Genomic DNA, 14,436 nt, shown 5'->3' with positions numbered 1-14,436 from the left:
ATTTGATCTCTCTGCCTACTGACATCTTTGCAACTAAGTAGACGTATAAGCGATGTAAAAATATGGAGATACCATAGTCATGATCATACCATCATTTTTAAATTATACAAATTGCTGTCCAAGCTAGACCTGCATTGGTCAATCCTACATTGATATACGACCGCCAAGTCTCCCAGCGGATTGATGATACATCGTTTGGCAAAGCTGAAGCTCACTCTATGTTCTATCTCACTTCCCAGCGTTCTTGCCTTTTCGGTTGGCCATGCCAGGGGTCTTCCGCCTCTCCCAGACCATCAGATATCCCTCGCGCGTGAACAGCGTCTCGCTCTCGGCCTTGTTAACGAAGAGATCCTGGATCTCCAACCATTCTGGACCCTGATGTTCGCCAGCCCCTTGGCTTTGATGTCGCACGTTCTCTGCTGCCATGGCTTTGTCGTGCAGCTGAACAAGCCATGCAACCCTTTCACTGCCGGCACCGGCACCCGCCGATGACGACCCGCCAGCAGCGTTGACCCCTTTCTCTGCAGCGTCTTCTGTCGCCCCAGGAGCGGCCACAGTTGGATCCAGGATGATGTTGGCGACGAGATCGTAGAGAATCGGTTCTCCCGGTGGCCAGATATCTGGGTTGGGCTCCACATACGGCGACATATCGAGGGAGCGTGGGGACGGGAAAGTGACAATGGTTGGGTTACGTTCAGAGACAAATCTGTTCTTGCTGAAGCGTTTGATATGGAATAATAGGTATGGCGGGAGAGGATGTAGAAGTCGGTGCCGGACACGGTGAGCCAATTTCTCTGAGGCGGTGATGCCATTATATTTATTAAGAAGAGTTGTCAGAGGAACTTGGGGGATGATAGATTCTCGGTTCGCGGATTGGAAAAGGGGAGTTGGTGGGAGGTCGAGGGTCAAGATGAGAAATGGTGTTTTTTGGCTGTTGATGGTGCCAGACTCGGTAAATACCAAGCGAGCGTTTTGAGTGTCGGAGTGCGCGGTGATGGCTTGGCTCTCGATTCTGAGGTGGCCTTGGAAGGCAGCATGGATTACACTCGTTGGCGTCGCGGTTGGCTTTTTCGAACCTCCAAGGGAAAGATGCAAATTGTTCAAGAACCATGAGAGGAATTCCACCGGATCAGACTGCTGGGTGAGGGTGAACCGTTTCGATGATCGGAGGGCAATCTCCTGCAGCAGCTCATGCGGCGATACGTGCGAACGGAAAGCTTTTGGGTTCCATAACTTGCGGACCAGAGTGCTGAAACGGAGCGCTAATTGTGGCGTTCCAGGTGTAGGAAACTCATGCAGTAGGAAGTAGTTGCGGACGGGGAAGACATGAGCCAAGAGCTGGACAACGACGTTCAGATAATCGTTGGCTTTGATATTGTTCATCCCGACGAAGCCTGTAGCCAGAGTCAGTGGCCGCTTGGAACGACCCAAGACGCAGATTGAAAGATCAAGCCAGGGAAATACTCACCAGGTCTGTAACGATTGCCCGCAAGATCAAAAGCATCTTGCACCTGTTTGTCCAGCTTCGAGACCTCTTCCTTGGTGTAGTGAGGATCCACGACATATTTGATATCTTCCAAGCTCTTGTTCTTGACTTCATATCCTTCCGGGAGCACATAGACCTTCTTTGTCGACATATTAATGAACACATGATGTCCGACTTCGAGGGCATGGAAATAAGCATGCGACTTGGGACCACGGCCTTGGAAGTATTTGCCGCATACCAGGCAGGCGTAGACGTTGATGTTCGAAAGGGTAATGGAGCACTGTTTCTCAAAGTCGAAATCGAGGATCTGGCGATTGATCGTGTCAAGGTAGAGATCACTGTAGCCTTCCATGGGTTCACTCTGGCGTTTCGGGGCCGCGATGGCTGGTCGATCGTCATCGACATCAGACGACTCAGCGACGTCGGCGTTTTCTGGGATTGCCTCTTCCATCTCTTCCTCCTCAAGGTCGGCTGCTGCGAGGATATTTTGGCCATTGCGTTCATGCTCCTCCATCTCCTGTCCAGTGGCTCGTCGCAATGGTAGTGCTCTGTTGCGCGGATCGTTCTCATCAAACTCGTCTTCAACTCGAGCCTTCTTGGAAACAGGAGAGCCCACGGCGGGCTCATCCTCAAGCGACAGCTCAGCTTGCCTCTTCGACATTGTGACGAGCTTGAGAGGGAAGGAATTCAATATCTCACGGGGACGATGCTGGTTTGCCGCAACCATCGGCGGGCGAAGCTCCAGAAAACGCGACGGAGATGGGAGATGCAAACGTGCCAAACATTCAGCGTCACCGAATATTGAACCACATTCTATCACCCTTTGACACTCCTTATACTACGAATATGAGAAAAAAATGTCTTAAGTCGTGCCCATTGGTCTCGATCATGAGACTACATACTTGCCCCAGTCATGGATAATACCTGCCATGCATCCGAGCTGTAAATCAAATCCCGTAACTAAGCGAAAAGACAAAAATGGTATGATACAACGCCGCCATTCCAGGTATGAGTCTAAGCGCACTTGACTATTCTGTCATTATCGACCTGTACTTCCTCAACACCATCCTTCGTGACGACCTTTACAAGTACCTATTTGTGATGAGTCAGCCGCTAATGCTATAGGAGGGGATCTGGATGTTGGAATTCAGATAAAAAAAAACTCACCCCCTTGTAGTCGATTGGTAGTCTACGCTTGAGCTCGTCCGTGCAGAGCTGTAAAAGTTTCATGCCCTGCTCGAGAGAGATATCAGGGTGGTGGTGTTTGTCGAGAATGGATAAGCAGTAGTACCTGACACGTATTGTTAGCGGCTTGGTACCTCATGTTCGGCAATATACCATTATCCGCCACTTACTGGGCATAGCCATGTGCGGCATAAGGTACTGGAGCGAGGGCAGAAAGGTAGTCAATCCAATACAAGTGAGGCTCTTGGGTTATGGTGTCAACCCCTCCCAGCAGAAGGTTGACTGTGTAAGGATTCCGTGATCTCAGACTCCGGGCCAATTCTCCTCGAACAAAGTTGGCAACGGCCTTAGGACGCAGTTCGGTGTCGTTCCGCATTGTGTATAGAGCAATGTTGGCTTGGATGTATTCGGCGAATTGCACTGTTTACCATCGAGTGTTAGCCATGCCCTGCTGATGTCATGTGCTGATGATCGTGGGTTCTACAAACCTGTGTCTCCTGCCTCTCCAGAATATGCCATCAGGGTATGTTGACTCAGCTGTCGCGTCTTATCATCCTCAGCTTTGAGGATCGTTGGTCCTCTCATAGCGGCTTTGGAAGCCGCCAAGATGACGAAGTCCTTGCCAGTGATACCCAATAGAACCTCCCTAGAAACAGCGGTTAGAGGGCGAAAAGCCGGTCAAATTTGGCAGAATGACCTACATTTTGAATGTACCTGTAGAGAGTAGAAAAAATCTGATAGAAGGAAGAGAACAAAAGGATAGAGGATGATGGGGATGGGGAAGCTGATGAGCTCACCCCAAGGCCGCGCGAGCTGCACTGCCTGGAGCTTCTGAGTTGGAGCGGAGCTGGTCGCTGAGTCAGCATTTAGGCGTGACTGATCTTCCGGAGTCCGATGCCGCCCGCTGCACGGACCACAGGCAGAAAAAAAGAGCGACGAGAAATTGTTACTTGCGGGACTGCACCAACGAGGTGGAAATCTCAATTCTTTCAATCTTTTGTTGTCAACAACCGAGTCGGCTCTAGCTCGAATTTTTCCGTGGCAAATCTTTCGGACTACTGTGCGATGTCGTCCTTCTTCACATTGCCCGCTTCGCAACGAAAGCGGAAGAGAGACGATCGCGGCGCAGCTCCGGCATCAAAAAAGCGAGGTGTGGATGCGGATGGAGGTTCTGGTGCGAAGAGCAAGAGCAGGACAAGGGAAAGGGATGAGTCGATCTCTGGGAGTGACATTGACGAAGATGTCGAGAGTGTGGAGTTGGAACTGTCGGAAGAGGAGAGTGGCTCAGAGTCCGAGCAGGGCGAGACAGCAGCGGAGAGACGGTTAAAACTCGCTGAGAGATACCTGGAGAATGTGCGGGAGGAGGTGGACGATTATGGTTTTGATGCGGCAGAAATTGATCGAGATTTGATCGCCGAAAGATTAAAAGAGGATGTGGTATGTGCTACCTCTTCCACTTCACTCACTCTGTCCCTCGGTAGCTGACGTTGGAAAGGATGAATTCAAAGGGCGCGCATATCGTCAAATAGCCTCGGATTTGGCCTTTGCGACTGCAACACCCACTTTCTTCCGTGCAGATACCCAATCAACAACATCAATCGCGGTTCACCCCCCTTACGTTTACACAGTGTCCAAAGACAAGACTCTGATCAAATGGGAACTCGCTACACCAAGTCAATCCTCTGCAGCACCTTCGGCGGCGACAGATGGACGTCCTCCTCGGCCGCAAAGAAAGAAGCCAAAGCAAGTCAAATTCGCCCGGGGTTTACGGAAGGTCGCTGAGACTGGTGAGGAACATGGTCACACTAAGGCTGTTCTCTCAGTTGCAGTATCGCCATCAGGCAAGTTCGTCGCTACGGGTGGAGAGGATCGGAAATTGATCATCTGGGATGCGGCCACCTTGACCCCGATGAAGACTTTCACCCAACATCGTGACGCCGTCAGTGGGCTTGCTTTCGTTCGACACATCTCTACTATGAACTCCGGGGAGCAATTGTTCACCGGATCTTATGACAGAACCATCAAGACATGGTCTTTGAGCTCCGCCGGTCACGCCTACGTCGAGACGCTCTTCGGTCATCAGGACAATGTGTCCTCGGTTGCCGCCATGACCATTGATCAGTGCATCAGTGTTGGCGCACGGGACCGCACCGCTCGACTGTGGAAGGTCGCTGAAGAATCACAGCTGGTCTTCCGTGGCGGATCTCAGAAACACGCTTATCAAGATAACACCATCGACTGCGTGGCACCTCTACCACCCTCTCATTTTGTCACCGGCTCCGATTCGGGCGCTCTCTCGCTCTGGTCCATCCATAAGAAGAAGCCTCTTCATACTATCCAATGCGCTCACGGTCTCGATCCTCTACCACCACTGGACGAGCTCTCATCCGAAGTCGATCCACAACTAGCGGGCACCAACACCCGATTCATGCGGCAGATGCCTCGCTGGATCACAGCCTTGGCAACAGTCCCAGGCACCGACGTCGTCCTCAGCGGTAGCTGGGACGGCTTCATCCGCGCGTGGAAGATCTCCGAGGACAAGAAGACGATTCTGCCCCTGGGGCCCATCGGCGTAGGAAAGCTAGGGTCTGCCGCTCCCGACACCCCATCCCGACAGCTCAAGCAGACCCTTGAGTTCGACGCAGATGGCATGTCCGTCGACGAGCCCCAGAAGGACCAGAGCAAGGACGCCGCTAGCGAGGAAGTTGAGCCCCTCGTCAAGGGCGTCATCAATGATATCGCCGTCTTTGAGCGCCGCGCCGAGACGAAAAAACCGGGCCAAATCCCCTCCGAGTCCAAGTCCAAGTCATCCGAGCCCGAGCCGCGCGGTCTCTGCATCGTCGCTGCTGTAGGAAAGGAGCACCGCTTCGGTCGCTGGAAGTGCTTCACGAGCAACTTCCATCAAGGTTCTGCGCCTGATGGCCGCAATGGCGCGGTTGTCTTTGAGGTCCCATTTATCTCCGACTCGAAGCAATAAAGTGTAGCTGTCTGCATGTAACTATCTTCTTATATTTGGCATGTACTTTATTTGGAAGCCATCGGCCGCAGAGTCTGGGTCTCTGCGATTTCCGCAAAAACAACAAGAAATCTTTGGTATCGGAAGTCTTTGTGCCAATCCCGATTTCGTCTGTATGTTCTTGAATTAGGGAGGGTCTGGCGTTCGGGACAGGACGTGTTGGGCTCATGTACATTCAAACATAGCTGTTTACGTTATAAAGAACTCCAATAACAGTCTACAAACAGTCACTAGGAAATACAATATGCTGCTTCAAATCTTCGGTTCGGGAATACGCATAGGAGCCGAAGTAGATAAGAATCACATACACCTTACCTGTCCACAGATCAGACGTAAGAAGCTACTTCTGGATTGCTCGCTATAATTGCTACCAAGATGAAGTATATAGCGCCGTTAACAGATAGCCGAAGGGGGTATTTGCAAATGTGTAGGTTTGAGAACAAGATGCCAAAATCGCGCCGTTGATGCAAAAAAAAAAATAAGACTCTGAATCCGAAACCAGAATCCCCGTGTTTTCTCGACAGGCTTCAAACAGACAGGAGCCGCGCTCCCGTCGATTGCGCGGACGTAGAAGTTATCGGGATGGATAGCAGATTGGGGGCGGAGGAAAGTCGGGATAAAACGAAGATCGTTGGATGCATTCTGTCTGATATTCGCTCAGTCTGCTTGGCCCTACCGCATGGTTTGATCGGTAACCTCGGGATCAGAGTAGACTCAAGCATGCCATTCGAAGTTTCATATGATCATGAGCTTGATCCATCGACAAGGCCGTAGGAAGGAAAATCTCGGCTTGCCTCAGTTAGCTTCGGGGCGGTAGCCTCTTCTATTTCTTGACCGTCTCGACGGTCCGATAGGGCCCTCATCGGAGTCATCTTCCAAAGTAATTGCATTATTGGCTGATGATCCTGCGGTCGATGCTCGATCTTGGCGTGCTGATGCACCATTATAGGCGGAACGCGAAATCAAAGGACGCGATCGATTCGAAGTAGCATTGCTCACACGGGAACGATTGCTTGGACGTGGTGGTGTACTCGGCACCACTACCTGGTTGTACGTGACGCCGTGACGACGCCGAACCCCATTGACATACACCCGTACTGGCTCGTCGTCGTCATCATCGTCGTCATCCTCATCATGCTCATCTTCATCCAACACGCTGGATTCGCTGGGGGTACGGTCGGTTGAGTGACCATCATCGCTCGACATCACAGAATCCGTGTCCAAATGCGAGACTTCCGGTTGGTGCCTGGTATGATCATGGCCACCAACGACGGTTGACATATCTGACTCCGAGTAGTAATCGTGTCGAACATGATCATCATCATCATCATCGTCAATGAAGGAATCCATTTCAGCATCTTCGTCATCGTCCTCGTCCAGGCCATCTTCGGACCACCCGCGACGTGCTGTATCTGCAGAATTGCTGCGAGGACCATGTTGGCGCCTAATGGTTTCAATCTGTTCACGGACAGCAAGAGGTAAATTATCATAAATGGGTTGTAAGGCCCAGTAAGGGTCGTAGTGAAATGTATCTGCAGCGACATCATCGTAGTAATCCGTCATCTCAGAATTTTCCTCAGAGTCGGTCCAGTCCTCTATCGAATCGGAAGCATCGGTATCTGATCGATCATCTTGCCGGTACCCGCATTGTGCGCAGCCAGCATCATCCTCCAGCTCCCAAGAACAGCGTGGACAGCGAACGACACCATCTTCGACGTCAATGATTGGCATCGCCGCCTGATGGCCGGTCCTGTTGAATGTGCCTTTAAAAAGGCCGCCTTCTCGAGGATGAGTATTTTCTCTATCCCGCTCAATCTTCTCAGCCTCCTCACGCTGGTGCCGTATATGCTCAGCGGTCGTCTCGCCTCTGTCGAGGAGTTCTGCTCGACTTGTGAACATCTGAACCACCGTACGAATCTGATTATTTTTAATGTTAGGTTACAAGTATATTTCAGAGCAGGGTCACCGAATAGCATACCAAGTAGGCAGGTGCAGGCTGCGTTTTCACAGGGGCTCGGCAGTCAGGACATGTTTTGTTTGACCTTCCTCCCCCGAACCATGATGTCAAACACTGCTCTAATCGTCAGACCTTGCCAAGTGAATGCAGGGCTCAATTGATGGTACCAACACTGTAACAGAAAGTATGCCCGCAAGCAAGTGTGAAGGGTTCGTAGAGGGGCCTGATACAGACACCACATTGTAGAAGGGTTCTGATGTCGTCTACATGGGTCTGTAACGTTCGAAACAGCTTTACAAGGGTGCATCAGTACCAGCTTGAACAAAATCCGTGGAACTATGCTGAGAAAAAGGCAAGTTACCTGCGATGCGCCCTCCCCCAACCCATTCAGCGATCTGGTCATGTTCGCGTTATCGGCGCGATTAGTGGATAAGGCTCCTGCCGAAGTATCCCTCGACATCTGGTTGATCGTGGATATTCTGCCAATGAGGGGAGCTTCGGGATCAGCTGGCAAAATTCCTCCTGGCACAATAATACGCGACCGCGAATAGATCAGTTCAAAACGGAATGCAAGTACTGCGATAGTGGCAATATCGGATCTCGAGGTCAACGGAGGAATTTCAAAGCATAACGCGGAGAGCCACTTTTTTTTGTCGGAAGTATAGGACACCGCTCGAACAAGAGCAAAGCGTCTTAAGACACGACCTTGGAGCAGGAAGAAGGCTCGAAGACTCGATACCCTCGCTTGATAAAAGTCGTGAACAGACTGGTAGCAATGGAAGAGAAAGAAAGAAAGAGAGAAAAGAAGTTGATCAATAAACCATGGTCCATTACTCGGAGGACAGGGCGACGTGAGCATGACTTTCTTTTTCGGAAGCTCTGCGCAAACTGAACAAACACCGCAGAGTCAGCAGCAAGTCACCTGACTCGATATGATCTCTCTCAGTCGATTTGGATGCCTCACAACAGCATGAGCAACACACCGGCAAGGCATGGAGTCAATAGATGACAGACTGTTTGTCAGGCTTGCCGATATTCACATCCCAATGCGCAATGACTGTCTAGTCGGTCATATTCAGCTTATGTTGGCTTGGGTTTGGTTTCTGTTTCAGCTGATTCTACAATGACTTTGTTAGAATACTAACATTTGACCTTGGTAGTCAAACGACAAAGTCGGGATAATAGGGAGGATCAACCTCGACTCCTATGAAGTACGAGCTGTGTCGATTTTTACCGCCCACTGATCCTTAGTACATGAGTGCTATGCGAAGGTACACACTAGATGTGCTGTACGACTTGCATAGACACTTGCAGCTCGATCTATAAACTCCGAATCACCGAGAGTTTCAGAAAGAGAAATGTAGGAATGATCAATCTCTTCAACAGGATTAGAAATCTTCCGTTCTAAGGGGTATCCGGCCTTCTTCAGTCCCTAGGCCACCTAGATGATATAGGAGTACGCTGTTAAAAGCTACATCCATCATTTGGGATATGGGTCTCCACGAGTCTACCGAACTGTGTTACCAGCGCTGACTGTTACTCGTTAGTAGAATACACAGTCAATGATAATAATAATGTTCGTATGTGAAACTAAGTGCTCTAAGAGTACTATTGTTTTTCGTTCTGGCAACTTTTCTTTTTCAGTTCCTCTGTATTCTGTATAACTAGGTTGTCGGGTGTGGTTGACTGGCTATGGGTCAGGCGCTCTACTGATCTAGTAAGGTGGCCAGCTACCTGCTTCACTCTCTTGATCTCCTTTCTTGATCTTCCCTTGTTGCCTTTTTGGTCTTGATAACGGCTTCTTTATTTGCCATTCACGTCCTTTCAAGTCATCAGATGAACCCGAAACAATCACGCAGCTTTCCAAAACTGCAGGTGAACGATCATGGCCGATGCTGCACGCCCAAGTAGTGATGAATCAGCCAGGCCTTGAAGAAGAGGATCAAGGCCTTGTCTTCCCTTCTCGAGAGCGAAAATCCCCTTCTGCCCTGGCATGCTATAGACCTGAGACCTCTTGTCAGTCAAACCCCGTCTTTCCTTGGTGGTGGTGGCCTTACTAGCTTGTATGAGGCCAACTCATTCGCTTACAGATAAATCGCGGTCTCGTTGTCAATTGTCAATCAACTTGGTGAACTTCTCAAGGGGATTGTGATCTAGAGCCAAGGGTCATGCCTAAGCAACTTCTATTGGGAGTTGATCGCTGAATAGATATGAGCTTGTCAGAAGACTCCATCTTTTCGGACTGGCCTGGAGTTCAGGGACTCTCAGGCTATGACAAGGGCAACCACCTGTCGGTTCTTTATCTTGCATGGGGCATTTATCCTATCTATTCAGTGGGTTGAGTTGCTCACTCGCTCTGCTAATCATGAATATCGTATGGCCTATACTACACAGGGTGTGGATTACTCATTGCCACAGTCGGGTAAGCAATCTGTGATTAAATTCGATATTGGCAATGATGTCTGTGAGGAAGAAATCTTCTGGTGGCGCAGCATTTTATGTTATGGTGACAGCTGGGATGCGACAACTACGTACAATGGCCGTGTTAATTTGTCGCCATGGTCGGTTCCGTTAAAAAATGCAGAGTTTACCCTCGCTACAAAAATCACTATTTGGGTGTCAAGCCAAATCCACCAGGCTCAATGACCGCTCTCAAATGTCTCTCTCATTTCTGTCTGCACCATCGCATATACACTCAATGCTCAGTTGCTTTTGCTGGAGTACTCTGCATTCCACTTCTCAGAAAGAGGATGGCTTTTCTTCTGTCTCCAAGACCAGGTTCTTGTTTCAAGGGAGAGCGTATTACTAGTGATCTTCTTGAAGAGCACAGCGAACTCTTTCCAAGTACATGACTCTAAGTTTCAGTATGTGGGTTTGCGCTCTCTGCTGTGCAGCACATTCTTCAATGCAGATATCGAGTGTAATCTTGCCAGTGCCTGGTTGAACCCTGCCTTTGCTGTTCTTGAATTGATCCGTCTAGGAAAGAGTTTGATGGCCACATTATTGGCAAGTCGACAACCTCATCTCGGCATACTCTGGTCTGGAGCAATCCTCACAGATCAGGCAGATTCTGTCTTGCGTGACATACAAGCAGGAATGACAGCTCTGGATCTTCCAGCTTTCTGCCTGGACTGAAACAACATAAACTTTCTTAACCTTAGAAGTTGGGAAGAGTCACGGTGAAATAATACGTCGCGATGATGAATGCTGGCTGCTTTTTATTACAGCTTGCGAAGGCCATGATCAGCCTCCAATCTGGCCTTGGAAGCCATTTGGGTCTACACAGCTTTGCGATACAGAGCTTCCTGTCCGACAACATACTCAATGTGCCGCTCATTGTTTGAAGTTTGAATGTTGGGAATTAATTCTGACAGACAATAGTTCAATTCGAACTTTTAGAACAGAAAATCGTTGGCGACCTGTCAGGGCATTGAACTTATCAGGCCAGGAGGCATCAGCTGGGCTCGATGATTATGAGTATGATCTCTATTCGCAATCGCTGTCAGAAGGAGCCACGCGTAGGATATTCGAAAGGACAAGATCCACCGGCTACCCTCGCAACGAAAGATGCATATACCAACATTCTTGGTTGGACTAGGTGAACAGCTGGATTCGAAGAAAATGCATGTCGAAAGTTCGCTCGAAAGCATCGGATAGCTGTGATTTGTATGGCCCTTGCTAGATATATCAGGCTCGTGCAATGTCCAAGTTCTAGAGCATTAGACATATAGTCCGCTGGTCTGCCACGTGACATCTGTAGTTCGTGGAAGTAATCAGAGTCTCCGTGCTCCCATGGAATAGGTATTCACTTACGAAGATCGCCGTCCCACCTGACATCTCCTTTCTCTCTCCATTTATCAACTGCGGACTTTCCTCTTTACACATCCCCCTCTTCCCCCCTTCCTCTTCACCTACGGCAGGTATAAGAGCCTTTCGTTCGAGAGATGTCTCGTTTATATTGCACCTGAATAAAGTGAAGCCCATGGCTCCTCCTGAGTGCAACATTCTATCTTACTTCCTTTCAAGACGACGCTCCCGTACACGGCAAAGCAGAACTTCGCTCAATTTGCAGTGTCTTCTGGAAGATAATAACAGCTAGCTGCCTTCGGCGAGAGAGACAAAAAATACATTCATTATCAATACTCCATGTTTGTCTTACTATCTGATACTTGAACAGTTAAGCCAAAGCCGGAGTGAGTCGGGGCAAACTAATAGAACTATGGATTGATCTTTCATAACTACCAATTCGCTGGCCATCAACATTAAAAGAAAAAAGCTCCAGTCGATAAATATCCCAAGCAGCAAGACGCCCAAAATACCGCAATGCAACAACAACAGGACCACAAAGCCAAAAGGCAGAAAACGATGCTACCAATACGACAAGTGCCCAGCAAGCGACCAGCCCTTGAGCTACTGCCCTGAAAGACCTCATGCAACAAGCGGGAAGCGAACGCCGAAAGCAAAAAGCGGAATCGCAAGCAAAGTATGTGCATGTAGTACGTTTCTGGATTTGCCCTATTCCACAGCAGCAAGCCCACGCTTCTTGAGACGCTTCAGCTTCAGATCTTGAGAGATGAGATGACTGTCATCAGTCACACCTTTGATGACCTTCTCATCCTCTACAATCTCCCGGTCCATATGCTCGAGAAACTGGATCTGCTCGCGGATGAACTGCTTCAGATAGCGCGTATTGAAGGGGCGACTTGCACGCTTCTGATCTCGCATATATTTGTTAGCGTTCCTCAAGCGATCCTCGAGGATTTCGAAGCGGTATTCGGCAAACTGGTGGTACAATTCTCCCAGGTCTGAGATTGGTCTGACAGTTGTCAGGACAGTGTGGTCGGGAAAAGCTGGAGACCGTGGACGGAACGAGGTCACCATGCTGATTCTCTCAGTCATTCCCATGGCCCGGAGAGCCTGGTGTTCAATGTACCGTCCCTGAAGAATCACGGCCGATCCCTGGTTCTGTAAGCGTCCTGTCCTGGACATTGCAACTGAGTGAACTTACCATCTGTGGACCCCGGACTTTGACCACTTCGCCATTACCCTTCCTCAGTGCCGTCTCTCCACCTACCATATTGGTGCAATCGGAAAGCATCGTCACACATACGAAAGGATAGCTGTCCGTGTGCCAGTCCACAATAGGGTCGTTGTCCTCCAAGTGATAGTCAGGCATATCCTTCTCCGCTTTCCAACTTTGCTTCTCCACTGTTGCTGCGAGTGCCTTTGTCTTCTCTTCTTCACTTTGGACGGAAAGATTGACATGGCCGATCTCAAAGTCCATCACGGGGACAAGATCGACGCCAGCCACCTGAGAGATGATAGCCAGAGTCTTAGGATTTGTCCATGCGTCATACACGAAAGGTGCACATCTAGGGATTATTGTCAGTACACAATCTCTCATGGACGGGGATAGAAGACTCACGCGGCCGCGTAGCCTCTCAGCTGGCATTGTGCAAGGTCGCTGGAGTACGAATACTTGGCAAGGACTTGTTCGCTGAGGACCTCCTTCCTCATGTTCTGGATCGCTTCGGCAGTGAACAATGGGAACGGCTCAGAGACGCCGATGGGGGAGACGCCGCGGCTCTCTGGGTAGCCGAGTTCTGCCATGGTGTGCACTTTCGAAGGCTGGGTATACGCCAGATGTTTGGCCGGGCTAAATTCGACTGGCTCTGCGGCAATCGGCTTCTGAGGCTGAGTCACTTGGCTCTCTACACCGGCGTCCATGTTGTTGGTGAAATGCATATGTGACATCGGGTCTGGGATAGGAGCAGAGGTAAGGATTGCTGCGGTCGCCATGATTCTGGACGATAGTGAGTTCAGTGAACAATGAACTACCTCGTGTATATTGGGGCAGCAGGTGAGGTTCCTCCGAACACTGACAGTTTCTGATTTTTTAGACTTGTGTTCCTGTGTGGTTTAAGGTGAAAGAAGACACTATGTACGGCTGAAGAGTTGGCTATAAAGCTGATCAAAAAAAGCCTGTCGATGTTGAAAGAAAGAAGAAGTTATGGGAGGGGCATCAGACTGGTTTTATATCTTCAGGTACCCATTGCCAGTGAATGACTGTTATGACTAGTGCTTCACTGCCAGCCATTGCCACCATTAATTTGGAGTACTGACGCTGGTGAGACCCAGATCCCACTTGCGATGCTTTACCTGAAATGGCTCGATCTTCTGGACAACATCTGCTGTACTACAACCAGCCATATCGATCCACTGTAATTGACTATTGGCGAGCACAACTACAATGGCGATTATGGAGAAGGCTTCAATGTTCTATTCGATATGAGAGGCAGGCACAATCATTTGTCGCTCACTCATGATAGCCATTCACCACTTGGTATAGTCTCTGCTGATCTAGACCCGCACATTCACACGCAAGATATGAAAATGGTAATTTACCGATAATAGAGCTCATGCGGTAGCTGTCCTTCCCACCAGAAGCGTCTACTACAGATGGACAACCTACAAGACTGCAAGTTTTGAATCAAGAATACTCAAGCCAGAAGCTGTTAGAGATGGCAACCTCTTTCGACCGGGAGTCGGTGTTTTCTACGCAAATTACTGAAATGATACGATTATCAAAGAATACCACTGCTCGAAAATCCATTGCCTAAAATTAACCGACGGCTTGAAAGCCCTTGCATCTCTGCATCCAGAGGGATGGAAATTTTGACTAAATTTGGGATAACCGTCTCAGACGTGCCTTTCGCCTCTTGTCAGAAGATGGCTCAGACCTTCAGATTTACTAATATCTATGGACACCTGACAACCCCGCGTTGTACTGCA

General features: G+C 49.4%; 5 protein-coding genes across 5 annotated transcripts, besides 2 other annotated features; 1 reads left to right on the top strand and 4 right to left on the bottom strand.

Annotated features, from left to right (window-relative positions):
- Window positions 1-228: 228 nt before the first annotated feature.
- Window positions 229-2,147, bottom strand: ACLA_046830 (ubiquitin carboxyl-terminal hydrolase family protein; the record flags this gene model as incomplete). The annotated part of the gene is made up of 2 exons (XM_001271642.1): window positions 229-1,394; window positions 1,469-2,147. The coding sequence occupies 2 exons, from the start codon at window positions 2,145-2,147 to the stop codon at window positions 229-231; spliced, it is 1,845 nt and encodes a 614-aa protein (XP_001271643.1).
- Window positions 2,148-2,500: 353 nt separating this feature from the next.
- On the bottom strand, window positions 2,501-3,256 carry pre1 (proteasome core particle subunit beta 4; the record flags this gene model as incomplete). The annotated part of the gene is made up of 4 exons (XM_001271641.1): window positions 2,501-2,578; window positions 2,654-2,777; window positions 2,842-3,091; window positions 3,160-3,256. The coding sequence occupies 4 exons, from the start codon at window positions 3,254-3,256 to the stop codon at window positions 2,501-2,503; spliced, it is 549 nt and encodes a 182-aa protein (XP_001271642.1).
- Window positions 3,257-3,736: 480 nt separating this feature from the next.
- ACLA_046810 (rRNA processing protein RRP9) lies at window positions 3,737-5,648 on the top strand (the record flags this gene model as incomplete). Its single annotated transcript, XM_001271640.1, has 2 exons — window positions 3,737-4,108; window positions 4,167-5,648. 2 exons carry the CDS (start codon window positions 3,737-3,739, stop codon window positions 5,646-5,648), a joined length of 1,854 nt encoding a protein of 617 aa, XP_001271641.1.
- Window positions 5,649-6,482: 834 nt separating this feature from the next.
- Window positions 6,483-8,047, bottom strand: ACLA_046800 (uncharacterized protein; the record flags this gene model as incomplete). Its single annotated transcript, XM_001271639.1, has 4 exons — window positions 6,483-7,604; window positions 7,666-7,758; window positions 7,816-7,935; window positions 8,006-8,047. The coding sequence occupies 4 exons, from the start codon at window positions 8,045-8,047 to the stop codon at window positions 6,483-6,485; spliced, it is 1,377 nt and encodes a 458-aa protein (XP_001271640.1).
- Window positions 6,790-6,836: a microsatellite.
- Window positions 6,998-7,023: a microsatellite.
- A 4,112-nt stretch (window positions 8,048-12,159) lies between the features above and the next one.
- On the bottom strand, window positions 12,160-13,443 carry ACLA_046790 (uncharacterized protein; the record flags this gene model as incomplete). The annotated part of the gene is made up of 3 exons (XM_001271638.1): window positions 12,160-12,603; window positions 12,653-13,016; window positions 13,070-13,443. 3 exons carry the CDS (start codon window positions 13,441-13,443, stop codon window positions 12,160-12,162), a joined length of 1,182 nt encoding a protein of 393 aa, XP_001271639.1.
- Between the last annotated feature and the right edge of the window lie 993 nt (window positions 13,444-14,436).

The sequence above is a fragment of the Aspergillus clavatus genome, genomic scaffold (assembly GCF_000002715.2).
Source record: "Aspergillus clavatus NRRL 1 1099423829800 genomic scaffold, whole genome shotgun sequence".
Taxonomy (NCBI): domain Eukaryota; kingdom Fungi; phylum Ascomycota; class Eurotiomycetes; order Eurotiales; family Aspergillaceae; genus Aspergillus; species Aspergillus clavatus.
Note: the sequence above shows the minus strand (reverse complement) of the source record. Positions and strands in the feature narration are given on the sequence as shown.